Here is a 20,155-nt window from a genome sequence, read left to right as displayed (position 1 = left end):
CTTTGCTAATTTTACAATAAGAAACAGGTACCCAGACCTCATTGTATGGAGGCCACATCCTTCGTACACCCATTCACTGGCGCCTATAATCAAAGGCATTGCATTTATAATGTTATTTTGGAAGTAAATCTTTTGCAGTTTGGTATAAATCTAAAAGCTAAACTGTTTTATATGCTAAGGTTCAGTGCAGCTTCTGTTCCAATTCAGTATCACTAGAGCAGTAAAGTTCCTGCCTCTGACTAGTCCCCGTACATTTGCTTTGTCTGCTCAAGGAAAGGTCGGTCAGTCAGTCACCCAGCACTGCATGCTCATCCTCAATCAATTAAAACGCAACTCATTAAAAGACTTGTACATTTTAAAATAGATTAGATATTACAGCAGCCTTTTTTGCTACAGGCTCATCATTTGCCCCAACAGCCTCGAATTACCAATGTTCAGCTTCCAGTGTGTTTCTATGGCCTGTCATAATTAGAGAGATAGCTGCTATTTTTGTTTTACCACAGAATCTCAGCCACTTAATGATTTGAAATATGATTATGATAAATATTTAAAAATTACTTCTTTTTCTAGAAATAAAGAGAGTGAGGGGGAAAGATATATATATATATTGGGGAAAGGAATTTTGTGCTTTGTATATTTGCACACATACTCATTCTGTTTATGAACATGCTCATTTGCTGGAAATGTCCGAATCAGATATAAAATGGCACAGCCTAGCTCCCAGTGCAGGGATAACCTACTCTCTTCCTAAAGTGCTCAAAGTTGGTTAGGTTTTCAAGATATCCGCACTACATATTCATGAGATACATTTGCAAGCACTATTTCTATGGCATGCAAATTGTTTTGCAGATTTTTCTGTCCCTTAACAGGTGTGTTACTGAGGTTTTTTGATGGTGAAGCACAGCTGCACTTGGGACCTGTCCTCCATTCTGTTATGTGATCAGGGATGGACAACTCTGGTCCTTGAGTGCCACAAGCCAGCCAGATTGTTGTAATACCCACAATGAATATAAGCTGCAATATAAGCTGCCAAGAGATACAGGATAGGTGCTCTGAGTGCAAGAACAGTACCGGTAGCTTTTATCTTCAGAGTTCTTTCTGCAGTTCAAACCTCTCTCTCCTCTCTCGTTTCCCCATCCCTCCTAATGGCCACCATTCATTAAGCAAGCTGCTCCTACCCATCTCCTCCACTCTTTCCACCTTGCAGCACCGTATGCTTGAACAGTCTATTTAAAAATATTTATATCCTCCAGTCTTCCTGGAGTTGGTGCATCTTGCTCCATCTCACGCTCGTCCTACTATTTCTCCACGCCAACATGTAAACCTATGTGATGTACCCCAACGAATGTCAGTATACAAAAGCAAATAAATAAATAAAATATTCAAGTCCTACCTCTTTTGAGATTATTTTTAAATCCAAAATCGCTGCCTCTTCCTGATGTTGTCTCACTCATTTTTCTGTAATACTTAAGCTGATTGCTAAAATTTACTTGCCTGGGTCTTGGCTAGACTGTAAGCTGAATGGAGCAGGGACTATGTAATTTTATCTATACAGCACCAAAGCTATAGAAATGTTAAGCAATAGAAGTAGCTCAACAACTCTTCAATTTTAGGAGAGGAAACCCTCTCATTAGCTAATAATTATTCATGCTTCCAGTTTTTTTTTCTCTTTTAAAAGTTTTATTACTGCAGTGCACTTTCAAAATGCATTAAAGGCCCAATTCCCAAAAGTATTTATGTAACGAGCTCAGTTAGCTTATAATTTCTGGAAGTAAAATAAAAATCTATCCATGTTTGGAATATCTGACTTACTAAACGTTTTCCTATAGACACAGAATGCAGGTGGGGGAAAACCTTAGCACATCAGGCCATGAATTAGTAACATTATTATAAATAGTGCTTTAAAAAAAGAAATGGATTTCTTTTTCCCCTTCCCTCAGCTCTCTAAATATAAGAATCTCTGACTTTATATTAGCTGAAGTCCAGGATTTTTTCCCCATTCTGAAACCACAGCAACGGTCTTTGTGAAAACAGGCCCCTAAGATACTTTCTCCCTTCCTTCACAATTCTTTCTTAACAACTTTTCAGTGGTGATACACAAGCATGTGTTCTCTTTTTTCTTTAGATTACATTTGCTCTACACTTTCCAAAGCTCATTAAAGCAGCTAAATTCTTCAAAATGCCTATATGCTTGTTTCATTGCAAAAATGTATCATCCCCTTTTGGTTTTATTCCCAAGTCTTCTTCCTGCTGTAGTCCTAATATGTTTGGGTTTTTTTTAGCCTGCAGTTTCCTTCTGCTCCTTTGGGTTTCCAGCTCACTTGGAAATAGAGCTCAGATCTGGTGTCACTATGCCTTTAAGTGCAACTCTCTAGGAATATTTTTCCTTATTTTATATTCACAACCAAGTCATTGCAGTTATGGGCCTCAGCCAGGAGCCATATACCAGGGCCACTTCCTGCAGCATTCCTAGCTAGCCACAGCCAACTCATGGAGTAGTAGACAGCACCACTGTTGAGCCACGAGGCCAGACCTCGATGTGAATTTTTGGCAAAAAAAGGGACAGTGTTGGGTCAGGGAGGGAAAGTAGGTATGGGGGCTTTCAGTTTGAAAGCTGTTCATGTACCCTCTTGGGGGGGTGGGGGGGGGGGGGGAGGGTGTTTCCATTTTGAAAATTAGCATATAGTTCTGTAATCTCAAAATTCCCCTAACATCTACATCATGGGTCAGGGCTTCTGGAAAATATCAGTAGTGCACAAATTCCTTAAATTCATAATGTTAAGAGTGTTAAGTAGAAAGACTTTGAAAAAAATGCTATCACTTGCATAGAACTAAACAAGGAATCTTCTTTTCCCCTTAGACATAAAATGGGAGAAATCTGGCATAAATGGCATTCCCCCCAGTACTGTTGCTTTAAATTGCTTCTGAAGACTGGAGGATAGCAAATGTAACCCCAATATTTAAAAAGGGCTCCAGGGGCCTCTGAAGACTGGAGGATAGCAAATGTAACCCCTCTGACTGGACTGGAGGATAGCAAATGTAACCCCAATATTTAAAAAGGGCTCCAGGGGCGATCCGGGAAACTACAGACCGGTTAGCCTGACTTCAGTGCCAGGAAAAATAGTGGAAAGTGTTCTAAACATCAAAATCACAGAACATATAGAAAGACATGGTTTAATGGAACAATGTCAGCATGGTTTTACCCAGGGCAAGTCTTGCCTCACAAATCTGCTTCACTTTTTTGAAGGAGTTAATAAACATGTGGATAAAGGTGAACCGGTAGATATAGTATACTTGGATTTTCAGAAGGCGTTTGACAAAGTTCCTCATGAGAGGCTTCTAGGAAAAGTTAAAAGTCATGGGATAGGTGGCGATGTCCTTTCGTGGATTGCAAACTGGCTAAAAGACAGGAAACAGAGAGTAGGATTAAATGGGCAATTTTCTCAGTGGAAGGGAGTGGGCAGTGGAGTGCCTCAGGGATCTGTATTGGGACCCTTACTGTTCAATATATTTATAAATGATCTGGAAAGAAATACGACGAGTGAGATAATCAAATTTGCAGATGACACAAAATTGTTCAGAGTAGTTAAATCACAAGCAGATTGTGATAAATTGCAGGAAGACCTTGTGAGACTGGAAAATTGGGCATCCAAATGGCAGATGAATGTGGATAAGTGCAAGGTGATGCATATAGGGAAAAATAACCCATGCTATAATTACACCATGTTGGGTTCCATATTAGGTGCTACAACCCAAGAAAGAGATCTAGGTGTCATAGTGGATAATACATTGAAATCGTCGGTGCAGTGTGCTGTGGCAGTCAAAAAAGCAAACAGAATGTTGGGAATTATTAGAAAAGGAATGATGAATAAAACGGAAAATGTCATAATGCCTCTGTATTGCTCCATGGTGAGACCGCACCTTGAATACTGTGTACAATTCTGGTCGCCGCATCTCAAAAAAGATATAATTGCGATGGAGAAGGTACAGAGAAGGGCTACCAAAATGATAAGGGGAATGGAACAGCTTCCCTATGAGGAAAGACTAAAGAGGTTAGGACTTTTCAGCTTGGAGAAGAGATGACTGAGGGGGGATATGATAGAGGTCTTTAAAATCATGAGAGGTCTAGAACGGGTAGATGTGAATCGGTTATTTACTCTTTCGGATAGTAGAAAGACTACGGGGCACTCCATGAAGTTAGCATGGGGCACATTTAAAACTAATCAGAGAAAGTTCTTTTTTACTCAATGCACAATTAAACTCTGGAATTTGTTGCCAGAGAATGTGGTTCGTGCATTTAGTATAGCTGTGTTTAAAAAAGGATTGGATAAGTTCCTGGAGGAGAAGTCCATTACCTGCTATTAAGTTCACTTAGAGAATAGCCACTGCCATTAGCAATGGTTACATGGAATAGACTTAGTTTTTGGGTACTTGCCAGGTTCTTATGGCCTGGATTGGCCACTGTTGGAAACAGGATGCTGGGCTTGATGGACCCTTGGTCTGACCCAGTATGGCATTTTCTTATGTTCTTATGTTCCATTTAGCATACCTGAATATAGTTTTCCAGCATATTCCTCATGGATCTTTGTCAAGCTACGGGTCAGTGATTTAATTCTGGAAGCACAGGCTGATGTTTTGCCAGCTTTGATTCTATATAATTGTTCTAGCATTTTTCCTTCATTTTTCCCCCCAAAATTATCTGAAAAAAAAGATACCAAAATACAATATTTTTAGTACTATGAGGGCTAAAAAAAAAAACCCCGGAAAAAGGTTATTTTTAGGATTATATAACTGGACTGATAGGTTAGGGAAGGGGCAAGAGGAGAAACTAAGTTTGTTACAATAGTTATCAGTTAACCTATGTAGTACTGTACACAGAATAGTACTGTACACAGAATAGAACTGGATAAATTATGGGTGTTCAGGTCCCTTTACCAACTCATAACCTAAGTGGAAATCTTAAAAGGATCATTTTGTGCCTAAATGGAAAAGAAAAAAAAAGGAAAAGCTTAGTACATCTGACCCCCAAATGACAAATAAAAATGGATTTGCTGTGCCTGCCCACTCACATTCATTTGAAGACATTTTGCGAATTAATAGGAGATGTTCTGGTTGAAATCCGCGCTCTCTCGCTGACTCCTGCACAAATCACGTAATCACTTAATGCTCCTCTAACCCACCCACAGCGGAGCAGCACACCCCGCTGCGGGGCCCGCCCGGCCATTCGCCCCGCCTGGTGGCCGCGCTCTCTGTGGGAAGGAGCTCGAGGCTCCGCGTTCACCACCCCGGCTCGTTATTCCGTTCTCACGGTTCGCCGGGGCTTGCCACCTCCTATCCTCCCCCACCGTACCTGTGGGCTCAGAATGAAGCCACATGCCGCGCAGGCCCCACGCTGCTTTCGTTGACAGACGGGTGCCGTAGCAACAGGGCCGCAACGCTACCACCGCGATGACGTCACACTCGCTCCGCCCTCCCTGTCGAATAAAAAAAAAAAAAATAAAGAAGAAGAAATATAAAACGTCAATTTCCGGTTTTCTGGCAGCGAATTGTCCCGCCTCTTACCCCCACCCCGCTTTCCTAATTCCTCGCCGCTCCTCCTACTGGCTCTTAGGCCGCGCCTCCGCCGGAACTTCACTGGACCAATCGGGTCGCTCCGCCCCGCCCCGAGCAGCCTGTCGCCTGCGCGCGTACGACGTGACTGGCAGCCGAAGGCTCCAATGCCAGCAAAGCTGGGAGGGAGGGGAGGCTATGGGCGGGGCATTCTAGTGCCGGAAGTGACAGGCGGAGGAGTCGGTGCTGGGTGAGAAAGGTATGGAGCTGAAAAGAGAAGAAACAGCTGTGGGCTGTGGGGTTTTCGTGTTTAGGGAGCGTTGTGGACTAGGGGCGGAAGCTGGGCCGCCTGTGGGTTTATCTGCTCTAAGAGGCTTCGGGGCTGTAAAGGAACCAGGAAGTGTTCAGGGGGGAGGAGGAATGACTCTCGTGTTTACATTATCTGGTGTCGCTCGCAGCTATTTTGCTCTTCGAAGCTTGCAATACCTCGTATGGTTCGTTAGCAAGAGAGGTGGTTTTAGTACGCGGGAATATGAGGTGCTGATTGAACTGTCTTGATCCTTGTAGATGGGAGTAGAGATACGAGGAAAACGGTGTCTGCTTTTATGTAAAAGTTTGGTTCCTGTAAACTGAAGCCTTGTCTTCCAAACTAAGTCTTGTACAACGCAGACTCTTAAAATCCTGAAAATGCTCATAGGGAATTTTATTGTTTTACACAATGCTCAAATTTCCACTTGTTAAAATTTGCATCAAATTCCTTTATAGGAAAACCTCTTTCTAACAAGTTGATCTCCAGCCTTTTTTTTTGTTTTTTTAATCAGAAAAAGACCACTGAACCCTAGTCATAATGAAAATAACTTTGGCTCCTGAATGGGCAACCGATTAGACTGGGATAAACAGACACAATAGTTAAAGGGAGCAATTTTCCACCTACTTTGCATTTCCTTTTTCTGCGGGTGGAGAAATAGGTCAGAACACCACATGTAGATTTGAACATCACACATGTATTTTCCCTCTTCCAGTCTATCCTCACTCCGAGCATGGACCTTTTATACCACATATAATTTTCATCCACAGGAATCTGAGTAAACTCTTAGTTACCCAGCTAGATCTCTTTGAAGTTTGTTTTCTGAATGACCCCCAACTTAAATACTGTAAAATTTTAACAAAATGCTACAGAAGGCTGGTGTTGTGTTTGCTTCGCTTTTTGTTTGCTTAGAATCTTTCTGATTTTACACAGTGGGAAATTAGATTCTTTTGTGCAGTTAAAGTAGACCAGGTTACACGAAAGATGCACTTTACTTTCCAGGTGAAACAAGCTGACTTGGATGCCTGTGGCTGCAAGGGAAAACTGCTGTTTCTCTAAATAAAGAGTCAGTTGCCCTTGCTGCAGTACCTACTGTAACTTATACTGATGAGCCTATGACTCTGAGATCATTTCTGAAGCATAACTGCTTTTTCTGTACTCCATAAGTAACAAATTGTAAGAAAGGCAAGGCATGTTCTGCTTAGAATAAGATACAATATTTACTATTGTGTAAGTCATATTAAGGGTTCACCAATGTTTCATTCTCTGTGGATTAGAGGTGCACAGTCATACACACACAGGATTTTATTGTGCTGCTGGTTTAGTTATGTGGAGTGGGGAAGTGGTTAATAAGTGTATTAAATAAAATTGAATAAACAGAAGAGACAACGAGTTATAGAAAGGCAAGACATTTCTGTATGAAATAAAAATCTACATCAGCTTAATGGGTTTTCTCATTCCATAGAGAAGAACCACCCACCTGCATTTGCTGTGAAGAGGGAAGCAGAGTAATTAACAGCACCAGATTCTGGTGACCAATTTCCAGTTACCCATGAGTAGATGGAGGAGCAATGTTGTGAGCTTGCAGGAAAGATGGCATCAGAAGCAACTTGTCATTCTTAAGTCTTTGAGTACAAAAGGTGAAAAATAATACTACTAAGGACTGGCCCAGTGAGAGCTGAATCACATACATGTGTCACACAGTATGGAGAGGAGAAATGGCCCAGATCTGCAGCTGCAGCAGCTCACCACAGCCACAGCCACGACTTCTGTCCAGGACACTTCATTCTCATACAAGGTGAGAGCCCACAGCAGAAATGCCCATTTTAATTTCATTTATTCAATTTGATAACAGATTGCAGCAGAAAAACTAGATCAATACTTTTTATCTTTCTCAACAGTCTGTAATAATATTGAGAGTCAGACAACTGGCTCACAGCCCTTGGCGGTTTCAGGTCCTGTGTTCTGCTTTTCTTTGTGGTGACTCAAGTGTTTTTAGTAACTGAAGATCAATGTGATGTATCTGAGTCTCAACAAAACCAGCAGCTTTGCAGCAGAATTCCTGAAAATTCCATGCAGACTTCTCCATCATCCGATCCCCTTCCAAGATCTTAAACGCTGCTTTGATCCCCAGCAGACATTGATGTCTTTTAGTAACCTTATGACAGCAGAAAAAAAGACCAAAGTGACTCGCCCAGTCTGCCCAGCAGCATTTGATGTTATAGTAATGCACAAAAATAAAAATCTTTATAAATGGAACAAAACTACCATATCTAAAGCTATAACATACTCGTGCATCAAGTTACCAGCAGGTAATTTAAAAGATGAGTTTGCTGGAGGGGGGGGGAGGTTTCAGAGAGATGGGCAGAAGTGTCTGTAACAGTATTACCTGGGCAAGCCACAACTGAGAAGACAAAATTAACAATAGAATTTGTGTTTAGGAATGGGAAAGAAAATTGATTTTATTGTTTCATTTAGATTTTTTTTTTAATATATTCTGCTTTTTGGCACTTCAGAGTGTACATCAAAGCGGATTACGTTCAGGAAGTAATTGAGCAGAATTCCTGTGGTTTAATTTTCCTTCAGGCATTCTAATTGTGGCTTTCTTGGATAAACTGTGTCAATGTTCTGTTTTTCTTCCATCTAGGAAAACCTGATTGGTTCCTTGCTTGCCATATTCGGGCACTTGGTTATCAGTATTGCGCTTAATCTGCAGGTATGTCCCACATCCTCTGTACATAGTGCAGCCTTTTATTGTTGCAAAGAGCTTCTAAGTTTCCTTCTGTCTCTTTGTTTGGTATTTCAATATCTAGAAGTACAGTCATATCCAACTGGCTGGTTCCAAAGACACTCAGGTGTACTTCAAAACCAAAACCTGGTGGTGTGGCCTCTTTCTGCTGCTCCTGGGGGAGCTGGGAGTGTTTTCCTCCTATGCCTTTGCTCCCTTGTCACTGATAGTGCCTCTCAGTGCTGTGTCTGTTATAGGTAAGTGTGTCACATTAATGGAAGACCTGGGCAGTCAGTACCAAGAAAAAGTTGCGGATTTGTGTGAGCAGACCCATATAAACTAACGACGTGGTCTGCTGATTGTGAATGAGAATTTGAAATGCAATTGTATTGTTTGGGATCATTAACAGCCTTGTAATATGTAAATAATGCCATGTAGTTTACTATAACATTTTTTTTTCTGCCCAGAAATAAATTCACGTTATAGATATGCATGGATTATCTAGGCCTTAGTTGGGGATCTTCATTCGTTATAATAATGCTGTGAAAAAACATCCGTTTTCCTCTCACCAGAAATCTCCTTAAAATGCATATGTGCACCTGGCAGGCCATGTCTCCTGTCACATGGATGTCTGATGGGAGAAGGAAACCCTCGCTGCTGCTGCTGTACTGTACTGGTTGTACATTATTAGCCCTCAGGGGAGAAGTGACTTGCAGCTGTATTCCTGTAATGGGTATTTACCTGTTCATAATTGTCCAACAAGGCTGCAAATTTAAAAGGAAATCAAATTATTCTTCTTTCTCCCTTTCTACCTCAGTAAAAACATGTTTGTCCAGATTTGGCCCCATTGTTGGTTTGCTTTCAGTATTAACTCTGCTTTCCTAAAGTACGTCCCACTTTTAGTCTTGTGATGAGCAGCATCCCAAATCTCGGGAATTACCAGTGGTTTGGTCTTTGTCTGTTGAACTACATTTATTTCCGGGGGAGGGGAGTGGTTGTGCCTCTCGAGTGGCAGCAAAACTGGCTATGGCTCTTGTGCTATAGATTCACTATTACTTTTTTAGGGAGTGATGAAAGTGTTCTGAGGAAGACACATTTCATGTAACATGAAATGGCAGATGGATGAGGCAGGGAACTTGTTTTGCACCAGCCTTAAAGCGTCAGCAAAATCCTGAAGGAGCTTGTACACACAACTCTAGGCGGTGCCGTGCTCATTCTGGGCTTTCCTTTTTTTTTCTACAGCTAGTGCAATCATAGGAATCATATTTATTAAAGAGAAATGGAAAGCAAAGGATTTTTTGAGTAAGTATATCGCCTGCTATGGACGGCTTCACTAACATCACTTTATACTATAAATATTGTTGCCTGTCTGTTCTCCTTATAATTCAAGGAGATAGTGTATATAGTCCACGCTGAAGCCTCATGGGAGGAAAATTTGTGCTAAAGTAATATAACATGTAGAATCAGTACTGGGAGATGAGAAGCTTGCAGAGACTTGTTCAGATCTCACCACCACCATTCTGTGTGTGAAAGTGAGCAAGCTATAATAATACTTATAACGCTACTGGAGGTATGCAGTGCTGTATGCTAATAATGATAATTCAGGGATGATAAGTCCCTGCCCAAAAGAGCTTACAGTCTGAGCGGGTACCTGAGGCAGTGGCAGATAAAGACTTGCCCAAGGTTACAAGCAGTGTCAATAAGAGAAGCGGAGTTTGAACTTTTTGGATTTCCAGTGCTTTTAGCATTAGGCCTCGCCTACAAGCTGTAGCATTTCCTGCCGTGTAACTTATTCCCCGCTCTGGTGCTGAATCTTCTTGTTCTTGGGATAAATAACTGCACATGAAGACTGTGGCAACCAAAACTATGCCAGAATTTAACATTTCTTTGGACAGACACTGGCAGTTGGGGAGAAGTGGGGAGGGTAACAGAAGAAACGAAGGAGGGAGCTTGCATGTTTGCTCAGTCCTATGAAACTTTAGTGATGCAGTCAGGGGAGAATACAAGCCAGAGGTCAGCGAAGGTTGGTCCAACCTGTACAGAGTGGCGATGATTACGACCCTAACAGGACTGGCTGGGCCTGTTGATCTTTATCTGCTTATCATTTGCTATGTTACTAGGTTACCATATCTGCACCATTAATAATATACCGTATTAATCTGCCTTCATGCAACACGCATGCTGTATATCACCTGCAAGTTTACTAACCCATTCATGGCATCTCTGTTTCTTGTCTTTGCTTCCCCCCCACCAAGGACGGTATATTTTGTCCTTTATAGGCTGTGCTTTGGCAATCACTGGGACCTATGTGTTGATAACGTTTGGCCCCAACAGTCACGAGAAGATGACGGGAGACAATATCATCAGGCATCTAGTTAGCTGGCCTTTTCTTTTATATATGGTAAGATTGTGGCTTGATTCACTCAGCACTAAACTGTTAGCATGCAGGGCTCAGGGATCACAAGTGGGCCTCATTCTCAGTATAGCCAAAATACGCTAATTGGCCGTATTCCAGTTTATATTAGAGCCATGCTATGCAGTTGTATCTTGGGAATATTCATTTAGACTTGCTGGAAAACCAGACCTGCTTGTGATCTTCTGAGTCCATTATTGGCCATCTTTGCATTAGCTCCTCCAGCTCTGTCCTCTCCCAACCCTGAAATCTTTCCAGCCTTGCCAGTTTGGTAAAGCACTGCAATGTGTGTGGGATTTTTGGGTTGGTGCCAGGCCCTATCAGTACGTTTTCACGTCTCAGAAACCCTCCAGCAGCCTGTGGCACTTTATTCACTTCCCTCAGAAGTGTTTGCAGTACCTCTTCCTGCTTCCTGGCCGTGTGAGGTGGTCGGGGATGGACATAGATGCCAGCACAGAAAGGATTAAAAGATTGTAACTTTTATTTTTTTTTTTGACCAAAAAAAGCAGGGCATCCATTTTTCCAGCCTTTGAATCATCATAGTAGCTGTGCTGTGGCCTTTCTGGCTGGAGGGTTCCTCTCTGGAAAAGGGATTGCCAGAACTGGGCCCGACATTCCTGGTGTCCTCTGGTGCCCAGCCCCAAAATAAGTGTCTGTTCCTTTTCTCCTTGATGTTTCTTCTCGTTTTCTACCCAGAGCAATCGTATATCCCTAAATCTACTTCTCTGTAGGCTCCTGTCCCTGAAACAGCAAGTCTGGCTGCTTCGTAGTGCTCACCCGTATAAACCACCCTGCACAGGTCAAGATTTCTAGCCCTCGAGCCTTCAGGTTTAATACTGAATTCGCTTATTCAGAACATGAAAGAAATGCCTGCATCGTTCTCTCTGTTATGAAATGTTTTCTGATTTTTATCGTGTTTATCTTGATAACAGTTTCTGGTTTTCTTTTCATTTCCGCCTTCTAGCTTGTAGAGATCATTGTCTTCTGTTTCCTGCTTTATTTTTATAAGGAGAAAAAAGTGAACTACATTGTAGTGATTCTGCTGCTGGTAGCAGTCTTGGGTAAGTTACTGTCTCTTCTTTTTTTTTTTTTTTTTTTTTAAACAGGGAGTATAGCCCTCTTGTGTCTGTTTTTATTTCTGTTTTGGGTTGCTGTTCTGTTAATTGAGGGCTTGATTTGCACTGAAGAAGCCTTAGGCTTATTATCATTCCGAATTTTGGGGGTTGGTTTATTACTTTGGGATTGAAGCATTTATTTACTATTTTTATGTATTTGTCAGGTGGGGGTTGTACCTGACTATTTATTTTGATGAATAGATTTGTTTGTAACCCACTTCTGGGGATCTCAGATGCTAATAGCCAGGTAATCAAAAATAAGCAAACAATTACTGCAACAGGAACATTTCATTTCAGCCGAATCATGAGTTGACTTGGCTGATGAGTTTGGTAGCTTTCTTTGTTTGCATGTTGCACAGCTTGTTTTGAGATGGCGTAATAATGATGGTGTGACCTGGCTGCAGGATCTTCACTTAACTTTCGTATAAACATTGAGGCAGGGCTAGCAAGCTGTGAAATTAAAGAAACATTTCTCAGGATGAGCACTTGTCACTTCCAGCAAGCGACTCTTAACTGCACTTCCTGACAGGCAGAGTGGGTTCACATTTCCCAAGGTAATGTTGAGGGGCGGTGCCCTAGTTAGGTTAATACGCGGTCAGGAAAATGTATGTGCTTCAGGCTCTTTTTCATCTGAAGCTGTGGGTCTCTGGATCCCCCTTCTCTGACCGTTACGCCAAGCTTCCTAGCAGTGATTTACTCTCTGGAACCGCAGTGTTGGATTGTATAGGCCTTTTTATGTATATTAAAATGTTTCTGATACAACTATAAGAGTTCCTGGTCCTTGTGTTGCAGTATGTGACTCTTGCTTTCGATGCTTTCGTGTATCTTTATTTTTTTTAATCCAACAGCACTCAACTTTTTCACTTTACTTTGCATGTGTTTGGGATGTGCCACGGTCTTCCCTAGGGGGAGGGAAACCACGTGGAGGCCAGGAAAGTAACTGCTGAAGTCTGTGGCTTCTTACGTTCTGGTCAACCTCTCCTCCTCCTTCATTCTTCGTAGGGTCCATGACTGCCGTGACTGTGAAAGCAGTGGCTGGAATGACCATTGTCTCTATCGAAGGAAACCTCCAGCTAAGCTATCCCATCTTCTACATCATGTTTGTCTGCATGGTGGCCACAGCTATTTTCCAAGCAGAGTGAGTGAATATGGTCCAATTACCGTAGCTAAAAGTAACCTACATTTTGTAAGAATGGTGGCTATTGGAGGTTCAGGGGCCAAGGGAAGACCACAGTAGAGAAAACGAGGAGAGGAAAATGATAGTGTCCAGCACCAGCTGTGCCAATGAGAGGGAGGGCTGCAGTACACATACGGAGCTTCTCTTACAGTGACACCTGGTGGCCAAAGATGGATAGTGGGAGGTTGCTTTTGTCTTCACTGTACTTGGCTGATTTTAAATAGCTGTACTTACCAATGTAAGAACGGCTCGCACGGTAGCAAGGAAGCCGTCACAGCAGGGTCATTTTATTTTATTTTATTTTTTGTTTTAAGTGATCTTATGCTTATCCATCAGTAGCTGGGAGCTAACAGCCTGGCTGGCAGGGCCTCGGTCTCCCAATACCTCTTCTTCGTCTCCTTGTACCCTGATCACCAGTTGTGTGTCACTCCCAACACATCAACTTCATTAAAAGGCCCCGTAACTTTAAATGATTCTCATGTTTAAGTAATTAGGCTCTCGAAGGAGAGGTTACTAGTGACGCAATTATACAGACTGGCGTTTTATGTTATTCATCTACATCGTGCACCTTGTGTACAATAAGCTGATAGTAACGCAGATGCCCTTAGGTCTAGTACTATCACAGTTACCTTGGATCTACGTAGCTTGATATTCAGTGTATGGGATTGGATGACAGGAACAGTAAAAGCTCGCCATGGTACCCATGCAGTGGGGGAGTCTACAGAGCTGCAGCTCAGTCAGAAGAACTGGACAGAGATCTGGCTGAAAATATCTAAAGGTGGGAATGAAGTAGGGATAAAGGAACAAATTATTTGGTTGGGAGGGCCAGGCCAACCAAGTTCTGCTGCCTTCCCACCACTCCCTTTGCTCGCTTGCCCCCAGCGGTCTCTCTCGTTCTCTGCCGCCCCTCTTCTACATCCCACTTCCACTCCCTCTCTTGCCAACTGTGTCTTCTCCTTCCGCGCCCCTTCTTTCTCCCCCATCTCCCTGTCACCCTCCTTTCTCTCCTCCCATGCTGATCGGAAGAAGGAGCGCAGTGCTGCCTCCAGCCATGTTCTCCTCGGCATCCACTGCCTGGCCTGACTGCTGCTTTGAACTGCTCAGCTGTACAGAGCCCTGTACGGTTCAAAGCAGAGCTGCAGAGGTGGAGGATGTGGCTGACTCACCATTGATCTTGCCCTCCTGCCACCAGACAGCTGTTGCCCGTCTGACCCATCCGCAGATCTCTTGCAGTGATTTTGTGGGAAGGGCCAGATTTTGGTTGGCTCGTGGCCTCTGTGTCCCACCCCATTCTGATGCCTATGAAGGGGGAGGCGTTGGTGGGAGATTTTAACCTGCCAGATGTTGACTGGAGATTCAGTTAGAAGTAGCGAGATTGTGGACTCCTATTTAGTAATGATGGAACCCATGAGGAAGAGGCGATGCTGGATCTGGCATTTACAGATGAGTGTAATGCCCCTCACCTCTAATCCTGAAGGGCCTCCCATCATCATCATGCCGCATCCAAAGAACATGGCTGAGCTTCCTATAGCTCTGGACTCTTATTATAGGTCCCCCAGCCGGGGCTTCCTGTGCTGCTGACATCACATCCTGCATTTGTGGATTTGCAACCAGCCAGTGCCTCGGCAGCAGTCCTCCTGCTCTGCAGTGTGTGTGGTGCTCCGCCATTGTTCCTGGTCCTGTATGTGCCCACTGTGTTCCTGCTTCACTCTGCGTCCCCTGCTTTTGCCTTTGTCTTGCTTTTTCCCAGACTCTTCTTGCCTTGACCCTTGCTCCTTCTCAGAGTGACCTCTTGTGGTTGACCTTGGCCTGTTGTCTGCCTAAACACTGCCTGTCTCGATTTTGGCTCAGCCCGCATGCCACCTTCCCCAGCTTTGGCCTGGTATCTTGACTTCCCCTGTACGTGGCCTGCCCTGACCATTGGCCTGTTGCTTATTGGGACCTCACCTGAGGCCTGCTGGCCCCCGAACCCAAGGGCTCAACCTGCGTGGAAAGGGGTTGATAAAGGTGAAACCCCCGACCCAGTCCCCGAGCGTCTCCGCCTGTTGACGGCGTGGGCCTAGTGGGTTTGCCTGCCAGGCTGCGTCAGTCACGCCTCAGTCCCAAGAGCTCACTGACCGTGACGTGGAGAAAGCAGGATGGGCACCCCCCCCCCCCCCCCCCTAAGCATCGCTGATCATCAGATGAAATAGTTTGGTATAATGGCCGAAGTGGAGAGGAGTTGCATAAGGTTCAAAGTCCTGGATTAAAAAAAAATACTGACTTTGGGAAAAATGGGGAAGTACTTTAATGAGGCACTGGTAGGGTGGAGGATCCGTGAGCTAAACTAAAAGGATCTTTAGTCAGAGCAACAAATCTTAGTCAGGAAAGTAAATAAAAGTACGAGGAAAAGGATAGCTGTATGGTTCTCCGAAGAGATGTCTGAAAAAGTCAAGTCAGAAAGATTAGTATTGAAAAAGAACACCACTGGGAAGAATATCTAGGAAAGCTGAAAGAGACGAGCAACGAAAAGAGAGTGGCAGAAGCACAAATGGAAGCAAAGAAAGCTAAAGAGGTAACGTGAGGTGAGGAGACATTTTATTCGTATGTCAGTGACGGGAATCTACATCTGAGAGGAGTCTTAAGGACCTAAATATGTGCACCCTAGAGAAGAGAGACATTTAAAGAACTGGAAGGTATTAATAATGCACAAGAATACATTTTTTTCCAGTGGAAGTAATTTATAGAACGAGGGGTTAGGCACTCGGGCGGGGGGGTTAGACTAAGGAAATATTTTTATTCACGGAAAAAAGCGAGGTGGGTGACAGGAATTCCCTCCCGGAACCCATGGTGAAGACTTAAACGAGTAACGGACTTCAAAAGGTTAGGGAATAAACCCGGGATCCTTACTTACAAAAAGGTGAAGGGATGGTGGGAGCGTGACCCCGTGGCAGCACAGGTAACCTGCAGGAGCGGCAGTGGCGCGACCGCAGCGGGGGTAACATGGTCAATGAGCAGTGTTTTACTGAATAATCCTTTCTCGCGTTTCTTTCTGTTGGAAGGTTTCTGAGACAGGCTTCGCAGCTCTATGATTCATCTTTGATTGCCAGCATCAATTACATCCTTTCTACCACGATGGCTATTACGGCAGGTAACTTTTTTTTTTTTTTTTTTCCCTCCGACCTGGCAGTTTCCTCCTGCTCCTTTGTACTTCCAGCTCTGTCCAAACCAGGGCTGGGATCTGGCATCACGTACCTTCATTCCCAACTGCTGGGGGGGGGGGGGGGAGTTTTCTTTTGAAAACGAATTTACAGGTTTCATGGATACAAAGCGTCCACAGACCTGCAGATTACCCACCAGGTTTCAAACTTGTCCACCCTTCCTGTTTCCAGGAGCCAGAAAGGTTCCTGTTAGTATCCTATATGGTTGCTGCAATATATTTTGTTTCCAGGAAAAAATGAGGAGCAGAATGGATAATAATCCGATCCTCCCATGCTCGGATCGCACTTGCTATTTCCAGCTTTTACACGAGAGGACAAAATCCCTAAAAGAGGCTAAATTATTTTTGGTAGTGCCTGTTAAATTCACCGGCCTGATGCAAGCCTCCAGTGTTGGAAGGATTCCCTTGAAGCCTGGTCAGCTTTGTCCTTCGAGGCTGTGTGACTTGTATCACATCTTACCGTGGGTCCCTGTTGTGTGCGTGTTGGCAGAGTTAGGGAAGTGCACGAGATTGTGCAGGAGATTATGGCTCTAAATTCTTGTTTGATTTTTCTCACCAACCAGGAGCAACATTTTACTTGGACTTTCGAGGCTCGGATGTCCTCCACATATGTCTGTTTTTACTCGGGTGAGGAAAAACTCTTTCCTGCGGTTTGGGATTCAAATTTATGTGATAGACTGTGAGTCACTGTGAAGTGCACATCCAGTGAAATGAATTCTGTAAAGGCAGAACCAGATCCCTTCCCTGCATTACTCTCATGTCACACTCGCTCAGTTTACTTGCATCTTATTGCTGGGGAATGCTGCATCGATTCCAGCTGTGTCCTTTCTCCTTCATACAAGTGCAGCTTTTGGAAGGGGCCTCGCTGCTGTTTGAGAAAGGCTGCCAGGGGACTGAGTGAACACGACAATAGATGGAGGCAGTGGGTGTTGGGGATTGCATTCGTTTCGGTACCTCACTGACGAATAGTATGTGCATAACTCATTACGAAACATACATGCATACTATCGCTTTGTTTTTTCACGGGTTCTATAAAGTCGGGAGGGTATGTACATACTGCCAAAATGGATGAAACAAATGCACATCCCTAATTGGTGTTGGGAAGCGATGCGACTGTGTTTTATGTGCCATTTGCTGTAACATTTTGCTTTCTTGTTAGGTGCATCATTGCATTTCTGGGAGTCTTCCTGATCACCAGAAACAAAAAGAAGCTGAGAGCCTTTGAGCCCTATGTTTCAATAGGTTCAATGCCAGGTAACTCAAAAAGTGTTTATAATTGTATCTTAAACCTGGAGCCAGGTTGCTGTGACAAACACCCCATGCTGAGCCCCCCTGCACAGTGGTGACACAGCCTCCCTGCTGGCAGGATCACAGGATGGAGCTCCCGCAGTACCGTTTCTGGAAACAGTTCACGTGCTGTCTAAACGTGCTCGTGTGCGGTTCGGTATTCCTCGCTCTCCGCGGTCGTGCTTTAACACCACCACGTCACTGAGGGCTCGTGACGTTCAGCGGCAGCAGGGCACAGGGCAGGAGTGAGAAGTGGTGATGAATATTTATGGTCTTAATCCAGCAGTGGTTTCTCCCGTAGGTCTGCACAACCTGCATGATAAAGGCAATGCGATCCAGCCCGAGCTGGGTGCCTTCTCCTACGGTGCCTTGCAGAGCCACGACAACCTCTCTGAGATCTACGCGCCTGCCACGCTGCCGGTGACCCAGGAAGAGCACAGCTCCCAGAGGAACTCCAGTGCTGCCTACAATGTCCTGGAGCACGATAAGAGAGAATAAAACTGCCTCCGGCGCCCAAGCTGTGGACCTCCGCAGGGAATATTTATTATAGTTACCTCTTCTTTTTCACCCCCCGCCCCTGACTGTACAGTTAATGAAAGCCGAGTATAATGTTTAACAAGCCAAATATTTAAAATGAAAGAATGAGTGTTCTGTACTGAGCTCTGGACTGTTTCTCTAAGCAGAAGTCCCAGGATTTAAGCGAGGCCTTTCGCCCAGAGCTGAGCCAGCAGCAGATCCTTCTCACTTTGGGCTGATGACTCATCTCGTTCCGGTGATTTCCTTCGCCCCCCGTCTCTGAAGAGGACAGCAGTGGAATTGGGACTCACTTATTCCAGGCTCCAGTCAGCTGTAGACTGGGTTAGTCTTGTAAGTGTGCACTCAAACATCTAATAAGGAGTGCAGTTTTACAGTGTTCTGCATGCACCTTTTACAGATCTAAAGAATTATGGCTTTAACTTGTGTAAATGCTACTTTGTTCCACGTGTGGTAACAGTCCCCAGATTTATCAACAGATGCACAATTATACCTCACAGTTAAGGTCGCCTTTATATTATGTACAAAATTGTTGTTCCGTATATTCAGACTCCACGCTTGCCTGGGAGCTACAGCTTTGCAGTGTTCAGTTGGGATTAAAAAGAGCGACCTGCTTTACTAAATAAATACAATTATCAAATGCAGCAGTTAGCGAAGGTAGGTTTATACCATGCCCTCTCCAGAGGCTTTAATATGCTGTCCTTCCCTGTAACCCCAGGCACAGCAGAGGTCGGATAGGCAACGTATGAACAAGTGCACACTGCTTCCACTTGGTACCGACTTGCAGGCTAGTTTGTTCTCTGCGAGCAAGTTGAAAACCAATAACCGATAGAGGTGTACTGGTATTCTGAAGGATTCGGTTTGTACAGGTCACTTCGATCATCAGATGTTATCTTTTTAGCCTGTAGTTTATAAACTAGTGAATAGTGAAAACCTTTTTCCTCTGCTGTCAGCTCAGACAAACAGATAAATTACTTTCCAGTTTTAGGATTTCTAGAACTGCAGTCGGGATGTAGCATGCTTTTGTCCCCTGATGCTTTGTTTCTGCTGACAAAGGACAGTTAATAAGGGAGCAATAATCTGCTTTGGCACCAGAGACCAGTGATACCGGGTACTGGAAAGCTTCACATAGTGATCTAGTTTCCATTATGTTATATGGTAAGAAAGTGCTCCCTGCTCCTGCCCCTCCCCTTCCCATATCTCTGCCCCAGCCATTAGAAAATCAATGCAATTTGAAATAAAAAAAACCATCCATGAATTTCTGTCACTTGTATTTTTATGATGCACTGAGGAATTCTATTGCTAATTATATTCTGGAGTAGATATGAAGGCTTCCATGAAACCAGGGCAGAGGTAGGCAACTTTTATAGAAGTTTATATACCGTGGCAAATGCCTTTTTTCTAGTGTGTAGCCAGATGGACTCAGGACCAATGGGTTATGCTCCCCTGCCAGCAGATGGAGACAGTCAGATCAAAGCTGACGTCACCCTAGATACTCCCCTGCAGTGACCTCAGCCCTTCAGTATTTCTCCGTCTCCAGTAGATGGTGGACATGCTTTCCCTATGGGGATCGCTGTACTTTTTGGAAGAAGAAATTCTACATTTAAATTGGAGAAAAATTGATCCCCGCTCTCCTGCGGTGATACCTAAAGGTCCCTCCCCCAGTTGAGAATTCCTGAGGTGATTTCCGAGATCCCTCGGAGGTGTGCCTTGGTCCGGTAGCCGGTTCCCAGCGTAGACTTTACTGCTTGTGCAGCTGAAAGGCAGCGGGAGCAGGAAGCTGAGCGCTGCAGAAACAACCAAAGACCCTTTCCCCTGCAGCCAGAGCCTCTGTACTCAGCCGGT

The 20,155-nt window shown here is 44.0% G+C and overlaps 2 protein-coding genes across 7 annotated transcripts in view; one reads left to right on the top strand and one right to left on the bottom strand.

The window, feature by feature from the left end:
• The window catches only part of STPG1 (sperm tail PG-rich repeat containing 1), a 58,258-nt gene extending 52,789 nt beyond the window's left edge, over positions 1 to 5,469 (bottom strand). Inside the window, exons 1-2 of one of the 4 annotated variants that reach the window (XM_029571306.1) lie at positions 5,351 to 5,452; positions 4,550 to 4,699 (exon numbers count right to left, since the gene is read on the bottom strand). In XM_029571306.1, the coding sequence (XP_029427166.1) occupies positions 4,550 to 4,699; positions 5,351 to 5,375 (175 nt within the window). In that variant the 5' untranslated portion in view covers positions 5,376 to 5,452. The other 3 variants (XM_029571307.1, XM_029571308.1, XM_029571309.1) reach the window with 3 other exon arrangements.
• Positions 5,470 to 5,750: 281 nt separating this feature from the next.
• Positions 5,751 to 19,568, top strand: NIPAL3 (NIPA like domain containing 3). 3 transcript variants are annotated; one of them, XM_029620042.1, is made up of 12 exons: positions 5,751 to 5,809; positions 7,323 to 7,655; positions 8,505 to 8,573; positions 8,671 to 8,842; positions 9,828 to 9,887; positions 10,865 to 10,986; positions 11,963 to 12,059; positions 13,116 to 13,251; positions 16,332 to 16,420; positions 17,053 to 17,116; positions 17,649 to 17,743; positions 18,078 to 19,568. In XM_029620042.1, the coding sequence occupies exons 2-12, from the start codon at positions 7,563 to 7,565 to the stop codon at positions 18,272 to 18,274; spliced, it is 1,194 nt and encodes a 397-aa protein (XP_029475902.1). In that variant the 5' UTR covers positions 5,751 to 5,809; positions 7,323 to 7,562; the 3' UTR covers positions 18,275 to 19,568. The 3 variants fall into 3 exon arrangements, with proteins under 3 accessions (XP_029475902.1, XP_029475900.1, XP_029475901.1); XM_029620040.1 differs by having other exon boundaries at positions 10,841 to 10,986; XM_029620041.1 differs by lacking the exon at positions 5,751 to 5,809 and adding an exon at positions 5,848 to 6,087 and having other exon boundaries at positions 10,841 to 10,986.
• The last annotated feature ends 587 nt before the right edge of the window (positions 19,569 to 20,155 follow it).

The sequence above is a fragment of the Rhinatrema bivittatum genome, chromosome 11 (assembly GCF_901001135.1).
Source record: "Rhinatrema bivittatum chromosome 11, aRhiBiv1.1, whole genome shotgun sequence".
NCBI classification, from domain to species: Eukaryota; Metazoa; Chordata; class Amphibia; order Gymnophiona; family Rhinatrematidae; genus Rhinatrema; species Rhinatrema bivittatum.
The sequence above is the reverse complement of the archived record's forward strand: the minus strand, read 5'-3'. Positions and strand labels throughout refer to the sequence as shown.